The sequence below is a fragment of the Prionailurus bengalensis genome, chromosome B4 (genome assembly GCF_016509475.1).
Source record: "Prionailurus bengalensis isolate Pbe53 chromosome B4, Fcat_Pben_1.1_paternal_pri, whole genome shotgun sequence".
Taxonomy (NCBI): Eukaryota; Metazoa; Chordata; class Mammalia; order Carnivora; family Felidae; genus Prionailurus; species Prionailurus bengalensis.
The window spans coordinates 11,046,526-11,072,386 of record NC_057358.1 but is presented as its reverse complement, the minus strand read 5'-3'; the positions used below and the strand labels follow the sequence as shown (position 1 = coordinate 11,072,386).

The 25,861-nt window shown below is 35.8% G+C and overlaps 1 protein-coding gene across 1 annotated transcript in view; it reads left to right on the top strand.

Moving 5' to 3' along the window:
• UPF2 (UPF2 regulator of nonsense mediated mRNA decay) overlaps window positions 1-25,861 on the top strand; it is a 110,991-nt gene that overhangs the window by 8,948 nt on the left and 76,182 nt on the right. The window contains exons 3-5 of the mRNA XM_043563779.1: window positions 1,431-2,210; window positions 11,140-11,300; window positions 17,357-17,554. Of these exons, the coding sequence (XP_043419714.1) occupies window positions 1,431-2,210; window positions 11,140-11,300; window positions 17,357-17,554 (1,139 nt within the window). The remainder of the gene's footprint in view (window positions 1-1,430; window positions 2,211-11,139; window positions 11,301-17,356; window positions 17,555-25,861) is intronic.

The window sequence follows — 25,861 nt, the reverse complement described above, 5'->3', positions numbered from 1 at the left end:
TCACAAACTGGGAGTTCATGACCTGAGCTGAAATCAAGAGTTGGATGCTTAACCAACTGAGCCACCCAGGCACCCCAAGAGATATTTTCTTAAAGTGCATTCTCACTGCTAATCTTGTATTTGTGTTTGGCTGGGAGACTTCAATGAGATACTCACATGTCCGTGTTTGCAGTGATGGATGCAATTTGCTGTTAAAATGTCGTGGCTTTTAGTGGAAAAGTCATGGAAGGGTTGCTCAGGGATGGTTATTTCAGAAAGATGAAAATCTGATTTCTTAGAAATTTATATTTTAAAGTTACATGTTTTAGTATCTCAGAGGCCTCACAGTCGGAGAGATACCCTACCCTCCCACCCCTGCCCAAGTTATTTTATTACTTCTGCAATTTAAACATGTTCCATCTTTTAATTTTTTTTTTTTCAGGATAAACTGTTTGTTAGCCTTTTATTAAAGGAGTTTTATCTTATAGTTTTTTTCTGGTTCCTTTCCAGAATTTCTTAATTACACTTGAATTTTAAGACCCAAACCAAGAAAGGTACTTTATTAAAGGTTTGGTTAATGCTGAAGTATGGAAAAATGGTACTTAACATATTAAAACATTGTTTTTCTAATTTTTTTTTAACATTCATTTTTGAGAGACTGAGAGAGACAGAGCATGAGCAGGGGGAACAGAGGGAGAAGGAGGCACAGAATCTAAAGCAGGCTCCAGGCTCTGAGCTGTCAGCACAGAGCCCGATGCAGGGCTCAAACCCGCTAATGCGAGATCACGACCTGAGCCAAAGTCAGACACCCAACCGACTGGGCTACCTGGGTGCCCCACATATTAAAACATTTTTAATGCATTTTTTACAAACCTTATTCTTTATAGTCTTTGTGGACAGTTTTTTTTCTCTCTTACCAATGCTTTTACCTGTTTTAGGTATTTTAGGTATCCTTCCTAGGTATTTTGTATTTTTCATACTATGCATCATGTATTTAATCCATTTATTTTTTCACCTTTATTGCGGTAGAATTGACAAAAGTGTCTTACCCATTTCATTTACTTGTTGGCAGAATGATTTTTACTCTAGTTATTCAGAATCCTCCACTCTGTCACATTTGATATTTTCATTGTACTGGGTTCTTACTATCTTAAGTCATTAATAAAATGTTTTTAAAATTAGGAAAAGGGGCGCCTGTCTGGCTCAGTCAGTAGAGCGTGCAACTCTTGATTTCGGGTTTTGAGTTCGAGCCCCACATTGGGTACAGAGATAACTTAAAAAAGATATCTTTAAAAAAGAAGTAGGAAAAGGGCCTTTTGCATGGTTTGTTCCTTTTGGATGCTGATACTTATATGATTTTACTTTCTCATTTGCTTTTGCTCTTATGAAATTTGTCAGAGATGCTTCAGAATATACAAGTTATTTTATTTGCTTGTTTTGTTTTTATATAGAGAGAAAGAAGAATCCCTTCAGCTTCATCAAGAAGCTTGGGAACGACATCAGTTAAGGAAAGAACTTCGTAGCAAAAACCAAAATGCTCCAGACAACCGACCAGAGGAAAATTTCTTTAGCCGACTAGACTCAAGCTTGAAGAAAAATACTGCTTTTGTCAAGAAATTAAAAACTATTACGGAACAACAGAGAGACTCCTTGTCCCATGATTTTAATGGCCTAAATTTAAGCAAATACATTGCAGAAGCTGTAGCTTCTATTGTGGAAGCAAAGCTGAAAATATCTGATGTGAACTGTGCTGTGCACTTGTGTTCTCTCTTTCACCAGCGTTATGCCGACTTTGCTCCGTCACTTCTTCAGGTTTGGAAAAAACATTTTGAAGCGAGGAAAGAAGAGAAAACCCCTAACATTACCAAGTTAAGAACTGATTTGCGTTTCATTGCAGAATTGACAATAGTTGGGATTTTCACTGACAAGGAAGGTCTATCCTTAATCTATGAACAGCTAAAAAATATTATTAATGCTGATCGGGAATCCCATACTCACGTTTCTGTGGTGATTAGTTTTTGTCGACATTGTGGAGATGATATTGCTGGACTTGTACCACGGAAAGTGAAGAGTGCTGCGGAGAAGTTTAATTTGAGTTTCCCTCCTAGTGAGATAATTAGTCCAGAGAAACAACAACCTTTCCAGAATCTTTTAAAAGAGTACTTTACATCTTTGACCAAACACCTGAAAAGGGACCACAGGGAGCTTCAGAATACAGAGAGACAAAACAGGTGATTTTCATATTTCTCAGAATTGAGAATTTATTTTGGAGCTCATACTTAAAAAGTTTCTTAAGTCTTCATGCCACTGAAAGAACTTGTGGAAAAGGGCTCATTGCAGGGGATTTCTTAACACTTCCAGGAGAATTTCAAAGTGTAACAGTTAAAGTACTCATGTTTAAATGGGAGTCTTATCATAGATTTTGTTTCTGAATTTAAAAGAAACCTGGCAAGTATATGGTGATTTTACTTTGGGGATGTGTTTTGTTCCTGTGATTTAAGAAACTCCTTACTGTTGAGGGATTTTCTTTTTCTGTCACTTTAACTTATCTGCTATTATTTTTGTGTTTTGTTGTGCCCTCTCTATAACAGGTTTGCTTTCATTGTTTTGAATCTTAATTCATTGATGTCACTGTTGATACTTGCTCTTCTTAGAAAACAAGTCATTTTATTTCATAGTCTGTATTTTAGATCAGAAATTTGGAAAATAGTGCAACAAATTAGATGTCAAAAAATTTCTTAAATGCTACTATGTAGAGTGCATTTACAGGAGTCTCTCTCTGGGGAACATCCATTTAAAATTCTGAAGGAATAATGTATGTGTCTGTGGTAATTAGTGAAGATACCTGATTGAGGGGCCACCTTTGATTGTTACAAGATAACTATTCTGTAGCCTCTGGACCTAGGAGGCATCCATAAACTAGAAGTTGATGGAAGTTGGTGGGCACTAGGTCAACTTTTGTGGAGGGTGGATTTGGAGGGCTGAGGGGTACAGAAAGGAGACAACAGCAGTAGCCAAAGTATTTGGCTGAATACTTTCATCTATTTAAAGTGCATGGTTGAGTCTGAAATTGCTGTTTTTCAGGAATTAGTATGGGAGAGGATATTTTTCTATTTCCATAAGGTCCTTCCACAGTGGGGAAGGACCTACTGGTTTAAGTAGTTACCACTAGAAGGTGATTGACGTAACTAAAGACTAGTAGTATATGCCAGTAATACAGTTAGGTCTGGGTCAGGATAGGTTCAGAGACTGTATGGCTAAACCCTGGTGGTTGAGGATCATTCAAGAGGCGAGAGTTTAAGATGGCAATGGTGTTCCTCAAGGTTTCTTTAAAACAAAAAAAAAAATCTTTGTTTTGTGCTTTTGATAGTGAGGACTGTTTTAAACTTTGAATAGGCAACTTCAGGCTGAATTTATATAGTCAGTAATGAGTTTAAAAGGAAAGTAGTGGTCCTCTTAATAATTCTCATATATTCAAGATCTTAATTATGACTTACATAGTGTTTTGTCATTTTCCTAGTCATTTTCTTTTTCCCATATGTTCTACCTAATACATCACAACTGATTTTGTAGGTATGCTTTGATTCCTTTTTATTGGCTCCTTTAAAGGTTTTGTGTGTGTGTTTATTTTTGATTGGCCTGACAGAAGCTTAGAGGGTGGAGTCTACAGTGATTTAATCTAATCACCCAATGAAGGAATCCATTTTACAGATTATCTGACAAAGTATTCTTCCTTTGAAAACCTCTCAAAGGAGCTTAGAGCCATTTCTGTGTTGGACACTCCTACTTACTAGGTATTCAAGCAGAAAATTAACTCCATAAAATGGTTCCCTTTGATGTACTTCTTTTTTCTGGTTCAGATGGAATAAAGCTGCTGAAAGTGGGGGTCCATGAACTGTTTACCTGTTCACAATGAATTAAGTATAGAAGCACACGAAGCATTTAGACATCCTTATAGCAGTTTTCCATAGTTGTGGTATTGTTCCTGTATTTTATAAAAGTACCTGCAGTGATTAGAAAAAAAAATAATTCCTTTACCACAGTTTGAGAAGCACTGATATGGGACATGTCTCCTCTTTTCATGATAATATCTCAGATATTTGCAGACTGCCAGGTGGTTTCCCTTTCATCTTCTCAAGGCTAAATACCTCCTGTTCCTTCAGTTTGTTCCATGATTTCGACATGACTATCCTTAGGACATTTGTTTTGGATGCATTTTTTCCTGCCTATAATCTAAAATTCCATTAGTTTCTATAGCTGCTCTGTCATTCTTTTGACTGTTAGGCTTATGTATGCCGAAAGACTAATTTTTCAAATGAACTGCTGCCAAATCAGTTCTTCACCTTGAATTACTATTACTAATTTTTTGAATCTGAATGCAGACTTCTCTCTTTTAACTTTATTTAGATATTTTTGGCATATTATTTTAGTCTAATTATAATATTGAATATTGATTATTATTATTAATATATTAGTGACTTATATTAATTTGTACTTACTTTCTGGTCATATCCAGCTTTGATAAGCAGACCTGTTCTTTAATATTATTTCAAGTGAAAATTTTGAACAGGATATAGTGTTAAGAGCATGGTTTTGTGGACTTTCCCTAGAAACTTTTATTCATTTCAATATGGAACTGTTAGGTTATTAGAGGAGGTTATTTACCTAGCAGAAATTGACCTTACCATCATAGCAGTCATTTTATCATGGGATGCTGCCTACTTAGATGTAGTAATTTGGGAGATGGGAAAATCTTAATCATCATATAACAAATAATTAGCATATAGCTTAATAAATAACTCATGCCTAGGACAGCGTCAATTCGAGGAGCCTCTGTAGTGAAGATTTGAATACCTGACTGACCAAGACGCATGAAGAATGGATTAGTGCAGAGTCCCTTGGCCTAGTATTAGTACATTACGGTGTACTGTAAAAATGATCCGTTTCCCAAAGTTTCCCCCTCCCAGTCATTATCCAGTAGGTATTTTGAGGTTTTTCTAATCATGGGAATAAATCATGGACAATAATTTTTCCCAGTAAGGTTTCTCTTAGGCATGGTAATGCTGGAAATCTAAGTGCCAAGCTAGTGGATGTTTAAGACTTATGTAGTTAAATTATTTTAAGCCTTTATTCAGTATCTTAATAATGACAGTTTAAAAAAAATCAAATCCATTGTATTTTCAGTCTATGAATCCTAAATGCTTTTGGTCATTTTAATTAACTTGGGAGATGGCACTATTCATAGAGGTTGTGAAGCCTGTGTGTATACTCCTTTGTTTTTATTTTAATTTTTTTAATGTTTACTCTTAAGAGAGACAACATGAATGGGGGAAGGGCAGAGAGAGAGGGAGACACAGAATCTGAAGCAAGCTGCAGGCTCTGAGCTGTCAGTACAGAGCCCAGTGTGGGGCTTGAACTCACAAACTGTGAGATTTTGACCTGAGCTGAAGTCAGATGCTTAGCTGACTGAGCCACCTAGGCGCTCCTATACTCCTTAAGCTCTATACTTAAGAATTCTTTCAACCAATTAAAAAAAATAGAATAATAAAATCTCTGGTATTTTCTTAAAGACGCTAATGAATGAATGAATGAATGAATGAATGAAGACAGTGACTGCACAAGACCTGTTGAGTCTTAACTGTTCCTTTCTCATGTTTGCTGGGCTGATACCATAGGTATTAGATAGTTAGTTCTGTTTCTAAGCCCTTGAGGGATTTACAGTTATAAGCAGAATACACCTGGCCCTAGGGTTTGGTGAATTTTAATAAATTTGAACTTACAAGCTTTTTGTAGTTAAAACAATTTTTAAAATACATTTTAGTTAAGCGATTGATCCTGGGGACTTATAATTAATATTTACACATCTAAAAATATTATCTTGCAACATCTGCCAATTTAGAGTTAATAGCTTTACTTCTTGGTAAGTTTTGCTTTTTATTATGTTCAGTGCTCTATACTTGAAATGATTTGTACTATGAGGTATTATTCTCATAGAGGTAATATTACCTGCTACTTTTTGGCTTTTAATAAAAATTGAAGAAATGATTTAATTTTTATTTAGATATTACTTAATTATGTAGAAGAATTTGTTTCTTGTAGTAGTGAAATCGTGAATTCAGATGTTAAGTCAATTCTTGCTTGAATAATTTCGAAGTGTCTTAATTTCTTTCTTCTCCCTAACTGATGGGAGTGGTAGCAGAAGTTTCTCCTTTTAAGTATTGGTGAATTAGGACCTTCATGATTACATGTTCAAACAGCACTAAGTGATTTGATTGAAAGTATAGTTAAAAAAAAAAAAAAGTACAATGTAGGCTTTCCTCCATTAGTTAATAAAATCAGGGAGGTTTCTTTCATTAATGCAAATTCATGTGGTATTACTTTACCAGTGATGAAACTTGACAGCACATTAACGTAAAATTAAATAGCGTTGCTTTTACCTTCTGCTTTTCTCCCAGGTAAGTTGTACCTTGCCTATAGTTGTGGGTTTTTTTTTTTTTTAAACAGGTGGATTGTTTGATAAATTGTGTAGTACTTAAGCGCTATTAAGATGTTCTATCACTGTACTTTATACTCAGTGAGGCTTTAACAATTTTGTAAGTGCTCTAAAATTGTTACCTCTTTCCAGGTATTCTCTAACTCTGATTCAATGACTTTGACAGTTTAATAAATATTTGATCGAGTACATTTATGCTTACCGTGCAGTAGTGGCTTTTCACACAAGATTATAAGACATCCATAACTAAATTCTAAAATGAAACCGAAAGAAAATTATTCTCATGAAAATTTGACAAATTGCTGAGATGAAAGGTAAAATCTAGTAGCTTTTAATGGGTCTGCCTCATGATTATAAATGAGCTTGCTCATTGTGACTTATGTAGCAAGTGACAGATCGGATTCTTTCATACCTCTTCATACTGTATTTTTAACAACTTCCATGTTACTCTTCATCTGCATTTAGGACTTGTACTAGATTTTAAAGTGTCTAGTAAACACATTAGCAGTGCACACAGTGCTTACCCAGTCAGGTCCAGATAAAAGGACCTGAAGGAATATAAAATAAGCACCTCAGTGTGAGAAGGCTTGCCTTTGATAGATGCATTTGAGAGACATTCTAATTCCAATGTTAGGTACCAAGTGGACAATTTTACTTTAATTTGGGAGGCAGTATATATGGTCCAATAGTTGTGAGCATGGACGCCGTAGCCTGGCTACGTGTGTTCACATCTTAGATTTGTCATTTACTTAGTTCTGTAACTCTCAGCACGTTATCTCACATCTCTGTGCTTCAGTTTTCCCTTCTGTAAAATGGAGTAACAGTAGCACTCTACCTTGGTGGTAAATGTGAACGATGCAATGAATTCACATGTAAAAGCACTTAACAGTATCTGATTCATTGTAAGTATTCAGTAAATGTGAGTTTATTACTTGTGATATATTGCTTGCTTAATCCTTCAGAAAGTCTTGATGAGGATGTCTCTTGTACCTTTTTATGATTTTGAAAATTTGTATATTAAGCTTTGATAGCTTTTAAAATTTTTTTCATTTTTAAAATAACGCGAGACAACAGTATACAAAATAAAAGCGAGAAAGTCAAGAAGAATAAAAATGAAAAAAAAAACAAAAAATAGGTCTCAAGACTAGAATCATTTGAGACATTTATGACTTTTCTCATGAGATAGAATGCTCGATTCAAGAGTGGACTATTTGATATTGTCTGTCAGTTTTATGGTATTGAATTAGTAATATAAAAAACACTAGAAGTCAAAGATTGACATACCTTAGGGTTGTTTCCAGATGGTGGTAGCTCATCATTGGGTGAAGGAGGTCTATTGTATTTTTATTATAATGAATCAGATTTGGAATTAATTTTGTTTTCATTGCTTGCTTTTCATATCTTTAAGATGGTCCCAGTAACTCCCTCTTGTACAATGATGTCATGAGAAGGAATGTACTCATTTATAATACCTTTAACAGTGATATTAATTCAGAGAACTCCAGTTATGACAAGGATTGGCAAACTATGGCCCGCAGGCCAGATAGACCCACCACTACTTTTTGTACAGCTGGTGAGCTGAGAATAAGAATGGCTTTACCTTTTTAATTGGTTGAAAAAAAATCAAAAGAGGAATATTTTGTGAAATACTAAAACTATATGAAGTTCACATTTCAGTGTCCATAAATAAAGCATTATTGGAAAATAGTCATGCTCATGTGTTGATGTATTATTGCCTATGGCTGCTTTTGTGCCAGATCAGCAGACTTGAATACTTGTAACAAAGACCATATGGTCTGCGGAGCCTAAAATATTTATATCTGGCCCCTTTGCAGAAATAGTTTGCTAACCTCTGATTTATGATAGTCTCAAAAAGATTGGCTTCTATTCAACATTCTGAATATATGTGCTTCTGAAGAGATTATAATTAAAATGATATGTGATAAATCATATATTCAGCTTGATTTTGCATAGTGATAGATTGCTGTGGAATTTTCCTAAGAAATTTTGGTGAGATTTATTTTACACTGATGAACAGACTAGGTACTTGGGTCAAATGTGCTGTGTAATGTTTAGTTCCCTCATACAGGTCTTCTAAAAAAAGCTAAACTAAAAATCTTTTCCAATGGGCTTCATAAACATAAAAAACTGCCATATATAAAACATTCATTAAAAAATGTCTCATTTTAATTTCATTCAAACCTCTAAATGTTTCTAGGGATTTTGAATGTTCAGGTACCTATGGTGCATTTATTTCTCTGCTTAAAATTTATAGACTTACTACATCCTGTGTGTTCAGTCTGATGTTTAGTAAATGTATATTAAATAAATGGTCAAGGAAAATATGTAGGACTGTATAAGTTTTGTGTGTAACAGAACTCTTCCCATGCCATTTCATTGGTATCTTGCATTGCTTGCCAAGTTTTCAGTATAAGGTATGATTAGAAAGTAAATCTACCAAAATCTGAGCTTTTTTCCTGAGGACTGTTGTCTCTAGGTTGTAACCTAAGCACATATTAGTACTGTTAACAAGTCTGATCATGGGATTGAGATTTAGGAAGTGTGAAGAGTTACCTCTGGAGCTTCAGAGTTTTAAATTGGTTCCAGGATGACTGGAAAGGAACTGGAATGCATACAAAGGCAGCTATCATAGAATTACATCACTTTTAATTGATCCAATGCAAAGTCCCAGGCAGATGATTGAAAATGAGGTTGATATTGGAAAAAGAGTGTTTTCTGCTGTGATAAAATAGTCCTCACTTTGCTAATGCCTATGTATCATAAATCCTTAGTGAATGTTGTATAACCTAAAACTGGATGTATTGTTCTTTAGATGACTCTAATGTTGCAACTTGTTAGAAAAATTAAGTTCCAGGTTCTGTTATTTTGAAACATTTCCCAGTGTCTTTTCAAGTACTGAAATAACTTTGCATTGTCATTAGAGGTTCTGAAATCCCTTAAAACTGTTATTATCCCTCTTAACATAATTTGCTATGGAACAGACTGCTAAGGGGGTGCCTGGGTGGCTCATTTGGTTAAGCGTCTTGATTTTTTACCTCAAGTCAGGTCTTCATGTCAGGGTCGTGAGTTCAAGCCCCACTTTGGGCTTCATGATGGGTGTGAAACTTACTTTAAAAAAAAAAAAAGAATAAAGTTTTTATTGGTTAACATTTTTTCTAATACATTGCAGAACATTTTAGAGTAGCCTACTTTTGAACATTATTTATTTAAACAGTTTAATTTTAGTGGCTTTTTCTAAATTCAAAAATGACATAATTTCTAATTAAAAGTTCTAACAAGCTCACTCACTGAAAGCAGTTCCAGTCATTGCTTTCATGGTTTGAGTATTTTTGAATGCTTTGAGTTTAGAATTCATTCATATAACTTATTGAAAGGCTGTTTTTTCCAGTAAGATTAGTTTGAAATAAACAGTTGAAGAGAGAAACTATTTTTGTTGATAGAACGGTATCGTCCAATGTACTTTTAAATCGTAAGAAAATGAATGAAAATTTCTCATTTTAGATCCCTAATAGGCCAGATAAGAAAAAAAGAAGATTGAATTTAATGAATAGTAATGTATGAATTGATCTATCTTGTGCTTGTAATGGGAGCTGATAATTCCTAACAAAAAAGTGTTAGCTGGAATGTTACAGCATTTAAACAAAAGTTTATGTGAGTAGGACTAGGATAAGAGAAAAATTTGGAAATTGTTCCAGCTAAGCAGGGATGAATAAGTGTAGGCATTGTTTTTCACATTATTTTCTGTTAACTTTTAAGATAACATCAGAAAGTAACTCATTCTCTTCACTTTTCATAAGGAAATTCACATGACAAGTAATAAACTTTACAATAATTTGAAAATGACTTAATTTACAATTGGCTTTTTGAAACCTATATTGAATTAAGATTTGTAGATTTCAAACATTACACTACATGTGTATTATAAATAGTATTATAAGTAGTTGCAGGTGTGGACATCTCAACTGTCTATATAGAGAGATTTTTACTTGACTATACATTTTGAAAAATTTCAAAAGTTCTGCATTTCTAATTATGAGTGGCTTATTAGTGAACTGTTGGTAAAGTGAAAGACTAGTTGTGTTCTCTGCTCCTCAGATGGCCTGGTCTGGCTTAAGTGGGTTTCTCAATTAATATTTGTTAAATGGATAAATAACCAGTACTTGTGTAGGAAACAGAATTGGCTGTTTGCAATATTTGGGCTTTTTCAAAAGATAATCTTGATTCATATCATTGTGAATGTTTAAGGGTACTGATTTTATAACTTACTGTTCTTGAACAGTAACTTTTTAAGGTGTGTTAAGTATTTTTGATTAACTGTATGTCTGAAGGGGGTATGGCTTTAACAAAATACTTTAAAAATAATTTGTGTTTAGTGGTATTGTTAAATTTTATATTACTGCAGGCATAATTGTTAATTACTTTTAATGTTCTTTGAAGAACTAATGTTGAAATTTAATTACTTAGGTGAATTTGATTATACTAGTTTTAATTTCAGATACATCTTGGAAACTTTACAAATAATTTGAAGAAAATCATGCTAATAAGCTTATGTGATAAAATCAAATTTTGTGGAACGCTTCCAATATAATACATGATCACATCTGCTTTGATGAGTTTATCAGATTATTTCATCATTCGTTTTATAGGCGTATTCTCCATTCTAAAGGAGAGCTAAGTGAAGATAGACATAAACAGTATGAGGAGTTTGCTATGTCGTATCAGAAGTTGCTAGCAAATTCTCAATCCTTAGCAGACCTTTTGGATGAAAATATGCCAGATCTTCCTCAAGACAAACCAACACCAGAAGGTAAGATAACCCTAAAAACATTGTGATTTTTCCACTAAGCACTATTCCTTATCTTTACTTTTTTTAGATGTATATCATTAAAAATTTAAGTTTTCAACATGCATTTAGAGTTTTTTTAATGAAGTAGTATTAAGACCTAATAAGAACTTTGAAAAGCTACTACTTGAAATGCTCCTCTGAATAGAGAAGATTTGGCACTTAACAATAGTTAACTCATATGATCTTATGATCTATTCCTCTGGGTTCTTTTGTATTAAGTATCTTTGGATTATATCCAACAGGGACCTGTCTGAAAACCATACTTGGGGTTATAGAAAGATTCACTTTCTTTCTCAAAGAGGTAATAAAGTGGATTGGATCTTTGGGATTCTAGTTTTTTTTTTTTTTTTTTTTTTTTAAGTTTATTTTATTTATTTTGACAGAGAGCATGAGTGGGAGAGGGTCAGAGAGAGAGGGAGAGATAGAATCCCAAGTAGTGTCCAAGCCGTCAGCACAGATCCCAACACAGGGCTCAATCTCACAAACTGTAAGATTGCAATCTGAGCCAAAACCAACAGTCAAACACTTAACCAACTGTGCCACCCAGGTGCCCCTCTAATATTTTTATATTTTCCTTTTTTTTTTTTTTTAAGTTTATTTATTTTGAGAGAGAGAGAGAGAGCGAGAGTGGGAGGGGCAGATAGAGGGAGAGCAAGAGAATCCCAAGCAGGCTCTGTACTGTCAGTACAGATCCCAATGCGGGGCTTAAACCCACGAACCGTGAGATCATGACCTGAGCTGAAACCAAGAGTCAGACACTTAACAAATTGAGCCACCCAGGTACAATATTTATCCTTATTTTTAATCCATTGGTTTTGAATGATACATTATCTTAAACTGTTATTTAGAAGTAAAACTTGTTGTTTTGTGAGGTAAATTTTCATTTTGTGAGATGGGTTGTTTTTTTTATTATTTCAAAGGTGTTTTAAAGTTACTTTTTTGATTGCCCTTAAGTTGGTAGGGCTCTTAATACATTAAATCTGTCATACCAAGTACTTGATGAACGAATATATTTATGTTTGTAGATGTATTGATACGTCACTAATCTTCAAACTATCTGGCACTTCTGTTCACTTAAAAATTTTAAGAGTAAAGTATTTGTAAGGTATCTTTTTATAGCACAAGAGTTATTTTGTATTTTGTATCTCAATAAGAAATATGTGTTGCATGCCTATATATGCATTTATTTTATTTACACTTAATTATGTATATAATTCCTACTAATTTTTATATCTCTTGATCAGTGAGCCTCAAACTTTTTTATTTTTTAAAAGAAGTTCCACGTGGGGCACCTGAGTGGCTCAGTCAGTTGACTGTCTGACTCTTGTTCTTGGCTCAGGTCATGATCCCAGGGTCTGCACTGACAGTATGGAGCCTGTTTGGGATCCTCTCTTTCTCTTCCTCTCCCCCTCCCTTGCTCACACATGCATGGAGTCCAGATGCAGGGCCTGATCTCATGAAACATGAGATCATGACCTGAACTGAAACTGAGAATTGGATGCTTAACTGAGAGTTGTATGCTTAGCCAACTGAGCCACCCAGGTGCCCTGTGTAATCATTTAAAAAAATTTTTTTTTCTTAATGTTTATTTATTTTTGAGAGAGACAGAATGTGAGTGGGTTAGGGGCAGAGAGAAAGGGAGACAGAATCTGAAGCAGGCTGCAGGCTCCGAGCTGTCAGCACAGAGCCCAATGAGGGGCTCGAACTCACGAGCTATGAGACCATGACCTGAGCCAAAGTCAGATGCTCAACCGACTGAGCCACCCAGGCGCCCCGCTATGTCATCATTTTTAAAAGATATTTTCACCAGGTATAGAATTTTAGGGTGACCTTTTTTTTTCCTTTCAATACTTTTTTGCATATGGTGTATTTTTCTTCTGGTTGTTTTAAAATTTCTTTATTATCACTTAATTATGATGTGGTTTGGTGTGGTTTTTTGTATATTTCTTGTGCTTGGGATCACTGGACTTCCTGAATCTGTGAGTTTACAATTTTCATCAAATTTCCCAAACCTTGACCCTTGTTTCTTCAAATATGTTTTCTGTATTCTTCCACCTGCTATGGAGATTTAGTTACAACTCTCAGGTGGTTTGAAGTTGTCTTTTTTATTCTTCAGTACTTTTTTGTCTATTTTTGTATTGGATAGTTTCTCTTGCTCTGTCTTCAAATTCATTAATCTTTCTTTTTACAGTGTCTAATGTACTGTTAAACTTATACAGAAATGTAGTTTTTATCTCTGGAACCTGGTTTTATTTTCCATGGTCTTGAACATGCTCAGTTTATCTTCTAGTTTGTTGACTGTATGGAAATAGTTATAATTGTTTTAATTTGTCTACTAATTTTATCATTTAAGTCATTTCTGCATTGATTTTAATTGAGTGATTGCTATAGCTCTTGTATTTTTTCCTACTTCTTTGCATGTCTGATCATGTTTACTGGGATGACTGCTGGATATTTTTGTATTCTTAGAAATATCATTGAGCTTCATTCTGGAGCATAGTTAAGCTACTTGGAAAGTTTTATCCTTTTCAGGTTGGCTTTGTTAGGTGGGGTCAGAACAGCTGTTAGTCTAGGACCAATTTCCCATATTACAGAGGGAATATTCCTCTGTACTCTACCTGATTTCCAATGAATTGGAAGTATGAGTAGTTATTTTCCCAGTCTCACCCAGTTCCCTCACAGGTGATCAGTATTCGGCTGAACATTCAAGGGGAGCTTTCTGCTAATCTTTGAGATCTATGTGCTTTCTCCTCTCTGGTATTGTGTCCTGCAGTATCTAGCCACGTTGACTAGAGTAGTCTTGCCAGACTCAGCTCTGTCCTCAACTCAGGGGGACTGCTGGGGTCTGCCTTGCTTCTCCCTTACTTGGCTGTAGCCCAGAAAATCTTACCAGGCAGTAGTAAGCTAGGGCACTTAATTGTTGGGCTCAGCTTTTTTGTTTCTTCTCTGTAGGAATCACTTACCTGTGCTATCTGATGTTGTGTTCAAAAACTTGTATATATTGTTTGGTCTTTTTAGTTGGTTTAGGTCACTGGTACCCCATCCTGGCCTGGAGAAGCCTCAGCTTTTCAGTAATCAGAATGCCTGTTCTTGCCATTCAGAAATGAGATCGTATTATATACACTATTCTGCAACTATTTATTTTTTATTTTACTTCTTATGTTTTAAGTTTTCATTTAAATTCCAGTTAACATACAGTGTAATACTAGTTTCAGGTGTACAATATAGTAAATCACCAATTCCATAAGGTATGTGCATTTTAAGTTTTAATATATAAAGTTAGGGACGCCTGGGTGGCCCAGTTGATTAAGTGTCTGACTTAGGTTCATGTCATCATCTCATGGTTTGTGGGTTCAAGCCCCACATTGGGCTCTGTGCTGATGGCTCAGAGCCTGGAGCCTGTTGCAGATTTTGTCTCCCCATCTCTCTCTGCCCCTCCCCTACTCACTCTCTGTCTCTCTCTCAAAAATAAATGAACATTAAAAAAATTAGAAAAATGTATATATATTTTTAAATATTCTTCCAAAGAAATTTACATGCTACTAGCTATATGACAATGAGTGTTTCCTTACACTCTTATTATAATGTAGTTTTTGATTTTTACCTTCTGAGTGAGGTTGAGTATCCTTTTCTTTAGGTTTATATTGGCTGTTTTATATATGTTTGTTTCTTTGTGACATACTGGTTTGAATCCTTTAATTCTTCCTTTTCATTTTAATAAAATATGTATCTTTAATCGAATTGTAAAAGCATTTTGCATATTAAAGAAATTATTCTTTGTCACATGCATTACAAATAGTTTCCTGTGATTATCTATTGCTTTTTTTTTTTTTAACTTGGTAGCATTTGTTTGCTTCTCAGAAGTTGATTTTTCACAGCTTATGATTACTATGCAAATACATTTTTCATATATGTAAAATATTTGTGCATATTATAGAGTGGAAAGTGAAAGTCTCCTAGCATATGCATTCCATTTTCCAAGGTATCTGTGGTGGTACAGTTTGATATGAATCTGTCCAGACTCTTTTTTCTATAAAATATTTATGTAAAATATATAATCAGATATTGAGACATAGCTTGTTAATTTATGTAGTATGTTATTTTGCATGACTTGCTTTTCTCTTTCAATAACGTATTTTTGAGAACCTACTGAGTCTGTTCAGATAGATACATCTCATTTTTTTTAGCATCTGATTAATATCAGAGTGTATAAATATCAGCTATTATCTTATTGGTAGATACTTAGATTCTATCCACTTTTGCTCTGTTACAAACAGTGCTATAGTCAACCTCTTTGTGAATCTTACTTCACACTTCCGTTATTTCTTTGGTATAAATTCCTAGAAGGAATCTTACGGGATCAAATATTATGCTTAATTTAAATATTGATAAGTACAAACAGATTACATCCCCTTAATGTTGTATTAATTTATATTCTAGATAAGATATGAGAGGGGTGCCTGGGTGGCTCAGTCTGTTGAGCGTCCGACTTCAGCTCAGGTCATGATCTCACGGTCTGTGAGTTCGAGCCCCACGTCGGGCTCTGTGCTGACCGCTCAGAGCCTGGAGCCTGTTTCGGATTCTGTGTCTCCCTCTCTCTCTGACCCTCCCCCATTCATGCTCTGTCTCTCTCTGTCTCAAAAATAAACGTTAAAAAAAAAAAAGATATGAGAGTGCTTACTTCCCTACCGTCTTGTTAGCATTTAATGATATCAGTCTTTGTTAAACATAATCTAATGGGTGAAAATGATAAATGTTTGTTTCATTTAAACCTTTAAATATAAAACATAATCATAAATATAAAACACTAAATATAACACTTAAATATAAAAATTAATAAAGCCCCTGAACAGGTAAGTAAAAGAGTATTGGAAAAGAACCTTAACCTCAGTACTCAGGTATTATTAATGAATATTAATGATATTAATTTCTTTGTATGAATATTGCTAGTATTGTCTTCTAGTTTGTCCTTTGCTTTTGTTTATATTTTTCATTAAACAGAAGTTATAAATTTATCACTCTTTTCCCTTATAGTGTATGGTTTTAGTGTCTTGTCTTTAATATATTTGGTATAAGGCGTATAAGTAATGCATCAGGGAGCCAGCATTCTGTTGTTTTTGCTCTTGTTCTTCTTATGAAATGAATACTTTTAAAAGTTTACTTATTTATTTTGAGAGAAAGAGAGCGAGAACGGGGGAGGGGCAGAGAGAGAGGGAGAGAGAGAGAAAATCCCTGATGTAGGGCTTGAACTCACGAACCGTGAGATCATGACCTGAGCTGAAACCAAGAGCTGGCTGCTTAACCAAATGGGCTACCCAGGCACCCTTCTTATGGTTATTTTCACTGTACATCATCATTCTCCACTTTACAGTTGTGGTTTGGAGAGAAGCACAGTGAGAACAGATAAATTTGTGAATGGTCTCATGATCATGAAGTTGGAAATTAATTCTCCTGATCTGAGTTTAAGAATTTTTAGTTGTATGTAAAAGGTAGAGCGTGTGTAGGTGCATGTATGTATGCAAATGTGTGCATGGTTTTCTGTCTTCTACTGAAATATCTATATATTTCTTCATCTTTTCTTCCATTATTTTCTATTTCTTTATCAGTTGACCATTTATAGCAATCTGCCTTATACTGTGGGAGATATGGATGTTTTAGGAATGGCCAGGCTTAAATATTTCTTATTTGGGTTTTAAGTTTCATGAAAGTAGGCCTAATATATCAAATGGCTACTTAATCTGACAGTAATTGCTTAAAACATTTATGAAAAAAACATCTTTCTCATATGCTGTCTTCTAGTTTGTCTGGATTTAGAGCTTTACTTAAAACACAGTTTATGATTTGATGTTAAAGATGGTCTTGTGAACAATTCAGAGTGTTTGTTGATTGAAGAAGCTTTTGTTAACAGTCAAGTTTCATTAGTTGTGAAATTGAAAATATAAAATATCTTGTTGCTGTGTGGTTTTACACACTAAACCTGAAATGGTTTTAATTCCCTGTGGCTTATTTTATTATAGAGCATGGGCCTGGAATTGATATCTTTACACCTGGTAAGCCTGGAGAATATGATTTGGAAGGTGGTATTTGGGAAGATGAAGACGCTCGGAATTTTTATGAGAACCTCATCGATTTGAAAGCTTTTGTTCCTGCCATCTTGTTTAAAGATAATGAGAAAAGTTGTCAGAATAAAGATTCCAACAAAGATGATTCCAAAGGTAAATTCTAGAGGATAAATATTTACATTAAGTGCTGTAAAAATTGGTTTCGAAATAGTATTTGTAAAAGGTTTTTGTTTAGTTACTAGTTTTACAATATGAACATTGAGTCATTAGATGAAATGAATGACAGAATTATATGCAACGGAGCATGAAAGGGTGATAAGTGACAGTTTCAGCAGTGCTAAAACATTTATGTTAATGTGAAATAATTTGAAAAAAAATTTTTTTCACTTTTAAATTTTTTGAGATGGTGTGAGCAGGGGTGAGGGTCTGGAGGGGGTAGAGAGAGAGAGAAAATCTTAAGCAGTCTCCATGCCCAGCACAGAGCCCAAAGTGAGGCTCTGTCCCCTGATAGAGGCGCCCCCAGATAACTTGTTTTTAAATGTACTTTTGTATTCTTTTTTTTTTTAATGTTTATTTGCTTTTGAGAGAGAGTGTGCATGAGTGGGGGAGGGTCAGAGAGCGAGGGAGACAGAGGATCCAAAGTGGACTCTGTACTAACAGCAGAGAGACTGATATGGGGCTTGAACTCACAAACTGTGAGATCATGACCTGAGCCAAATTCAGATGCTCAACTGCTCAATCGTCTGAGCCTCCCCGGGCGCCCCTGTACTTTTGTATTCTGATACATTTATTAGGGAACCCATTTAAAAAAATAATAGCTAGTGGGGCACTTGAGTGGCTCAGTCAGTTAAGCATCTGACTTCGGCTCAGGTCATGATCTCGTAGTTCGTGGGTTTGAACCCCTCATTGGGCTCTATGCTAACAGCCTGGAGCCTGCTTTGGATTCTGTGTCTCCCTCTCTCTCTGTCCCTCCCCTGCTCACACTCTGTCTCTCTCTCTGTCTCTCAGAAATAAATGTTAAAAAAAATAATAAAATAATAGGTAGTAATTTTTATTTGATGATCACTTCATGCCAAACATCATTTTAGTACTTCAAAATATAAGTGAAAAATTATTTAATTCTCATAATAACCCTGTGAGGCAGCCACTGTTGTCACCCTGTTTTCTCATGAAGAAACTATGGCACAGAGAGGTTAAGTAACTACCCAGGGTTAAGTAACTTACACAGCTAGTACATGGTAGATCTGAAATTTCAGCCTTATTAATTAATGACTTGGGCCCTTAATTACTGTGTTCTACTGGTTTTCAGGTTATGTTAAGATGAGTAATTTCTGTGCCTTACACTAAAACTAGGAAGTAGTATTCTTTGCTTTGATGTCTGAGTATTATAACACATACATCCAGAGCATTCCATTCATTACTCCTGTACCCATTGAGCAGTTTCTCTCCATTCCTCCCTTCCTCTAGCCCCTGGCAACTACCAGTTTGCTTTCTGTGTCTATGGATTTATCTATTTTTAGTGTATCATATAAGTGGAATCACGTGATGTATGTATGATCTTTTGAGCTTACTTCTTTTACTTATGTTTTGGAGGTATACCACATTGTGTACTTATCAGTACTCCATTCTTACTTATGAATGAATTATATTTCATTTTGTGTATATATCACAAATTATTTTTCCATTTATCCATGGGTGGACTTTTGAGCTGTTTCCACATTTTGGCCACTGTGACTTATGCTGCTGTGTCTGAGTCCCTATTTTCAATTTGTTGTGTATACACCTAGGAATTATAGGGTTATATGGTAATTCCATTCTTTAAAATGTTTATTCATTTAATTTTTCTTAATGTTCATTTTTTGAGAGAGAGGCAGAATGTGAGCAGGGGAGGGGCAGAGAGCGAGGGAGACACACAATCTGAAGCAGACTCCAGGCTCTGAGCTGTCAGCACACAGCCCGACTTGGGGCTCGAACCCACAAAGTGTGAGATCACCACCTGAGCCTAAGTTGGACGCTTAACCAGCTGAGCCACCTTGGCGCCCCTAATGTTTATTCATTTTTGAGAGAGAGAGTGCATGCGCGCACATGTTTGGGCAGGGGAGGGGCAGAGAGGGAGACAGAGAGTCCCAAGCAGGCTGTGCACTGTGAGTGCAAAGCCCAGCATGGGCTCAGAGTCATGAACTGTGAGATCACAATCTGAATTGAGAACAGGAGTCAGATGCTCAACCAACTGAGCCAGGTACCCCTGTTTCTGTTTTTGTTTTTGTTTTAATTTAAGTGTAGTTGACATATAATATTATATTAGTTTCAGGTGTACAACATTGTGGTTAGAATATTCTATATGTTGTGTAGTGCTCACCACTGTAAGTGTAGTTACCATCTGTCCCCATACAATGTTATTACAACAACTACTGAATGGGAGAAGATACTTGGAAATGATATATTCGATAAGGGGTTAATATTCCAAAATAGATAAAGAGTTTCTACAACTCAACACCAAAAAACCAAATAATTTGATTAAAAAATGGGCAGAGGACCTGAGTACACATTTTTCCTAAGAGGACATGCAGATGGCCAATAGATACATGAAAAGATGCTCATTACCACTACTCATTAGGGAAATGCAAGTCAGAACCACAGTGAGATACCACCTCCCACCAGTCAGAATGGCTAGTATCAAAAAGGCAAGAAATAACAGGTATTGGTGACAATGTGGACAAAAGAGAATCTTTGTACACTGTTGGTAAGAATATTAATTGGTGCAACAATTATAGAAAACAGTAGGGTTTTCTCAGAAAATTAAAAATAAGAACACTATACAATCTACGATTTCTACTATTGGGTATTTACCCAAGGGAAACAGAAATACTAATTTGAAAGGATATATGCACCCTCTTTATTGCAGTACTGTTTATAATCGCCAAAATGTGGAAGCAAACTTAAGTGCCCATTGATAGATAAATAAAGATGTGGTATATATATAAAATGAAATGTTAGTCATAAGAAAGAATAAAATCTTGTTATTTGCAGTAACTTGGATAGCCCTAAATAAGTGACAAAGACAAATACCATGTGATTTCACTTACATGTGGAATCTCAAAAATAAAACAAACAAGAGAAAAAGAAAAAAACCAGAAATAGATTTATTAATACATCTAAAAAACTGGTGGTGGGCATAGGGAAGGGGTGCAGAGGATGGATGAAATAGGTGAACAGGATTAAGAGATACAAACTTCAGTGTTTAAATTTTAGAACTCCCAAACTCCGTCGCACAGTGGCTGAACCATTTTAACATTCCTAGCAACCATGTACAAGGGTTCCAGTTTCTCTACATCCTTGTCAACACTTGTTATTGTATGATTTTCTTTTTGATTATAGCCATCTTAGTAGGTGTGAAAATGGTATTGTGGTTTTGATTGCATTTCCTAATGGCTAGTGATGTTGAATCTCTTTTCATGTGCTTGTTGGCCATTTGTCTTCGTTGAGGAAACAACGACATGGACAAATCCTTTGTCCATTTTTTTTAGAAGTTTTTTTTAACGTTTATTTATTTATTTTTGAGAGTGAGAGCACACAAGCATGAGAGAGGCAGGCAGAGGGGGAGAATCCCAAGCAGTGTTGGCACAGAGTCTGACATGGGGCTCGAACTCCCGAACTGTTGAGATCATGACCTGAGCTGAAACCAAGGGTCAGGGGCCAACTGACTGAGCCACCCAGGCTTCCCACCTTTGTCCATTTTTCAATCGAGTTATCTTTTTGTTGTAAGTATTTTTTAAATATTCTGGATAGTAGACCCTTACCAGATTTACAGATATTTTTTCCCATTCTGAAGACCGCCTTTTTACTTTCTCGATTATCCTTTGATGCATAAAAGCTGTTTTTTTAATATGTTAGACTTAATTTTTAAATTTAATTTTATTTATTTTTTTAATATCTAAATTTTAAAAAATGTTTTATTTATTTTTGAGAGAGAGTGAGACAGTGTGAGCGAGGGAGGGGCAGAGAGAGAGGGAGGCACAGAGTCCGAAGCAGGCTCCAGGCTCTGAGCTGTCCGCACAGAGCCTGACACAGGACTCACACTCACAAACTGTGAGATCATGACCTGAGCCGAAGTCACATGTTTAACCGACTAAGCCACCCAGGTGCCCTTAGACTTCATTTTTTAGAGCTGTTTTAGGTTCACAGCAAAACTGAGCAGAAAGTACACAGTTCCCATATCCTCCCTCCCCCCGCCCCCCGACATGCACAGCCTCCCTCATGGGCAACATCCCCACCACAGTGGTGCATGTGTTACAGGTAACACATGTAATAACATATTATCACCCAGACACAAAAGTTTTTAACTGGGAAAAAAAAAATTGAAGGATTAGTTTTGTTCTTTTTTTCCATATGTAACATATTAAATGGGGGATGGGGCGGTGCTGGTTAGAATACTGATTGGAAGAAGAATAATAAAACCGTTTCTTAAGTTTTTATAACATCCTTCAGAATCTAAGTTAAAATACATTGAAAATTAGGGTATTATTGTGAAAAAGGTAGTTGGGGTCATCCTATGGTGAAAATACCTTACAAGGGGCCCCTGTGGTACTTTGAAAATATAAAAACCTTGGTTGATCTCAAAGACGTTCTTACCTTAAGATAAATTTTACTTTATATTTTTTGAAGAATAGTGTTGAAATACTTGAAATATTTCAAAAAGTATAGGGAAAATATATATATATAATGCTCATTTTAGATGCCTCCTACCCAGTTTTGTCAGTTAAAATTTTTCAGAAGGTATCTTCTCATGTATAGAGTTGAAGTCCCGAGTGAGGAGTAGTTTCTAAAATATTAGTCACCTCAATAATTCTTACAGTTTTAAGGATTTGAAAATTTTGTGTGATTTTTGCCATGGTCTAGGTTTTTCATATCATCATGCAAGTTTGACTTACTTGAAGGGTTCTGATATTTGTTTCTCTTTGAGAAGTGGCTATAGGACCTCATCCTCTCATGTGAGATAATGTACTGAGAGCCATGGGCGAGACAAATATGAACACAGGGTCTGTGGTCTTCACGGTCACATTAGTGGGGAGCAGCCAGGGCTCAAAGAATTCTAATGTGAAGGAGAGTAGGTGTGGGGCCTTAGGAAAAGTACAAAGAACTGTGACAGTGGAGGCAGTAACCATGGTTGGAGATCAGATAAAAAGTACAAAGAACTGTGACAGTGGAGGCAGTAACCATGGTTGGAGATCAGATAAAACTCTGGAAGAAATGGAACTTGTGACAGACTTTGAAGTTTGGCTTGGGTTTTGACAAGAGACGGCGTGGACCTTCCAAGTAGAGACAATGGCATGAAAAAAGATATTGAAGCTGGAAATGATTGAGTATATTTGGAGAGGAAGTAAGGATCAAATAATTCATTTTGTCTTTTTAGAAGATGTAATAAATAGGAGAGTAGGGGAAATTGGTTTGGACTATCTTGCTATAGACCGTGAATACCATTTAATTGAAGTTTGTATAACATGGATGCATAGATGTGATCAATAAGCAGCTTACTGTTACTCTGGTTACTTTCTGTTAAAGTTTACTCTAGTCAGTGACATACAGCATAAAGTAAAGTGGAAGTATGGTGTGGACCGGCTAGGTTTCTGTTTTAGTAATGTTAAGAGGTCTGTTATAGGAGCAGTAACAAGAATGAAAAGAAAGGGATATGGTCTCACATACAGATAATCAAGAATGAATAAATCAGATTTGGTGACTGACTAAATAGTTGAACTTCAAAAGAAAGAAAATGCCCTTGTATTTGGTAGAGGTATTTTGTGGATAAAAAATTATAGGACAGTTTCCACCAGTAACTGGTTTGAACTTAAGGAATCTCTCACTGCCTTTCATTCTTACCAGCATGATAGAAAATTAATCTTCCCATGGGGCTCCTGGGTGGCTCAGTTGTTAAGCATCCGACTTCAGCTCAGGTCATGAACGCAAGGTTTGTGAGTTCGGACCCTGCTGTGCTGACAGGTCAGAGCCTGGAGCCTGCTTTGCATCCTGTGTCTCCATCCCTCTCTGCCCCTCCCCTCCCCTTCTCATGCTCTGTCTCTCTCTCTCTGTCTCTCTCAAAAGTAAATAAACACTAAAAATAAATAAATAATAATAATCTTCCCAAACTGCACCACCCTGAAATCTCTAACTTTAATATTTCTCTGTCCTTGCAGCTTACTTTCTCAGATCCCCTCATTGCCCCTCTTACTGTGCTTCTCTGAGACCTCTAGTCCATTGTGTGGCTCCCTTAATTTTGTTTTTTTCCATTCCATTAGTCTCCACGTGCTTTCATTTACCTTTTTTTCTGGATTGCATTCAAGTATTCATCTTTAGTATTTCTCTTGTACATTCTTTCTCTTTCTGTCTTTCATTTATATATGCCTGTCAAGTTCAACCTTGGCTGAAGTCAGTCATCCAACATACTGGTTTCTGTATCCAAACTGTTATGCTCTCCTAGATATAGAAGATCAGTTAGATAGCTTGAGAACTTGATAAATTCGTGGTCACCAACCTCAACCAGGTCCCCAACAGTGAATGGAAACTTGACAACATCTTTGTCCTCAGCTAACTCTCCCATACTCCAAACACATTTTCATTCTTTCTCCAGTTTCATTCGGCTTCCCAGCTTAGCAGATAATCATGTGCACTCTAGTACTTCATAGAGAAGATAGAAGCCATCACATAGAACTCCCTCAACATTGTGCCCCTTCTGATTTATAAATCTACCTGTCTTAGGGCTTCTAGAACGTTTCTTCCCTGGGTGATAAGGTGAACTTTTATACCTTCTGTTAAAGGCCAGTTCATCTTATTGCTCTGAATCTTGTCGCCCTCTTTCTTTCGAACCCGATTATAGTCCATCCTCCATCCTTTTTTGATTTCTTTGGTATCAAACTCTCGGTCTCTCTGTCCTTTTCTCTACTGGATCTTTAATCTCAGTATTCAAATATATTCTCATCTTTAAAAAACAAAACAGATCAAACAAGTTGTGAATACTCTGACACCTCCTGGGTCTCTCATCTCTTTCCATCTATCTTTTTTTTAAGCAGTCCTTTTGAAAGAATTGGCTATGTGCAGATTCTTCACTTTCTTACTTCCTCCTTTAGTCTGCTCCAGTCTGGCTTCAACCTCTCCTATACCCTGAAACTGTTTTTGCCAAAGTTACCATCATCTTCATGTTGCTGTGTCTCATGAGCAGTTTCCAGTCTTTGTCTCATTTGATTTCTCAAACCATGCAGCACAGTTTACTATTTCCTTTGTGGGGCATTTCCTTTCCATGGCTTCTGTGGCACTAACCCTTCCTGGCTTTTCTTATTGTTTATCTTCAGCTTCCACTTTCATTTGCCCTTTTAAGTGTCAGTGTTTTTCAGGGTCAGATAGAAGAGGAGGGAGCAGTCACTTTAGTAATATAGTTAATTCAACCTTTTAAATATATCTCAGATTGGTTTTATCCTTACAGCTACTGTTCTAACCTCAGGTGCCATCACCTCTGAACGTGGGCCACTATGTGATACTTCCTCCCTGGCTGCCCTGGATATGCTTTTGCTGCCTTGTATACATTCTAAAAAATTAATTTTACTCTAATGTCTTCTAATGGATTTGCGTTTATTTGGAATATAATGTAAACTTAACATGGTCTCTTGAGCCCTGCATAGTTTGGTTTAGGTCTTCCTTTCCACTATCTGATGCCACATTACTCTTACTTTTTTCTTTTCAGTGTCTGCAACGGACCATTTCTCTTGCTGCTTCATGGCCTTCATTCATTGTTCTGTTTTCTGCTTGGGGTCCTCTCCTCCCCTTCCCATACCCCTCTGACTCTCTCATGTAAATCGGCTTAATTTCCTTGGGTAGATTGTACATTTCTTGAGTGCAAGGGTCACATTTTAAGCTTTTTGTGAATATTCAGCAGCTTGGCATAGTTTTGAATACATAGTAGCTGATCATTTGGCTTTTGATAGGCAGACGTTAGAGATCGCTGGGGAGTGAGTGTGAGTGTATGCTCCATGTGGGCAGGGTTTTCATCTGGTACAAAGTTGTATCCTTATTGTTTAGAACAGTAGTTAGCATGTAGTAGGAATTTAAGTGTTAGTTGAATGAAAAGGTTAATGAATGAGAAAAGTCTGCCTCCAATAGAGGCAGCAAAACCAGTCCTTACTAGTTAAAGCTTTGATTCTTCCAAATATGGTGTGGTGTCATTTATCAGTGAAACATTTCTGCTTTCAATGCATAAATTATGAGATTAGAAGATGAGGGTGAGAAATATAATAATTTTAGTCAACACTATAAGTCTACCACTCTTAAGCATAAAGTCTTGAATTTAGGAATGTTTGGTTTTTTATTTATGAAAATGTTCAAACACAAAAGGAAGGCTAGTATAGTGAACTGGCAGTTACCTATCACTTGGAAATAATGATCAACATTATGGCAATCTTGTTGAAATTGGGT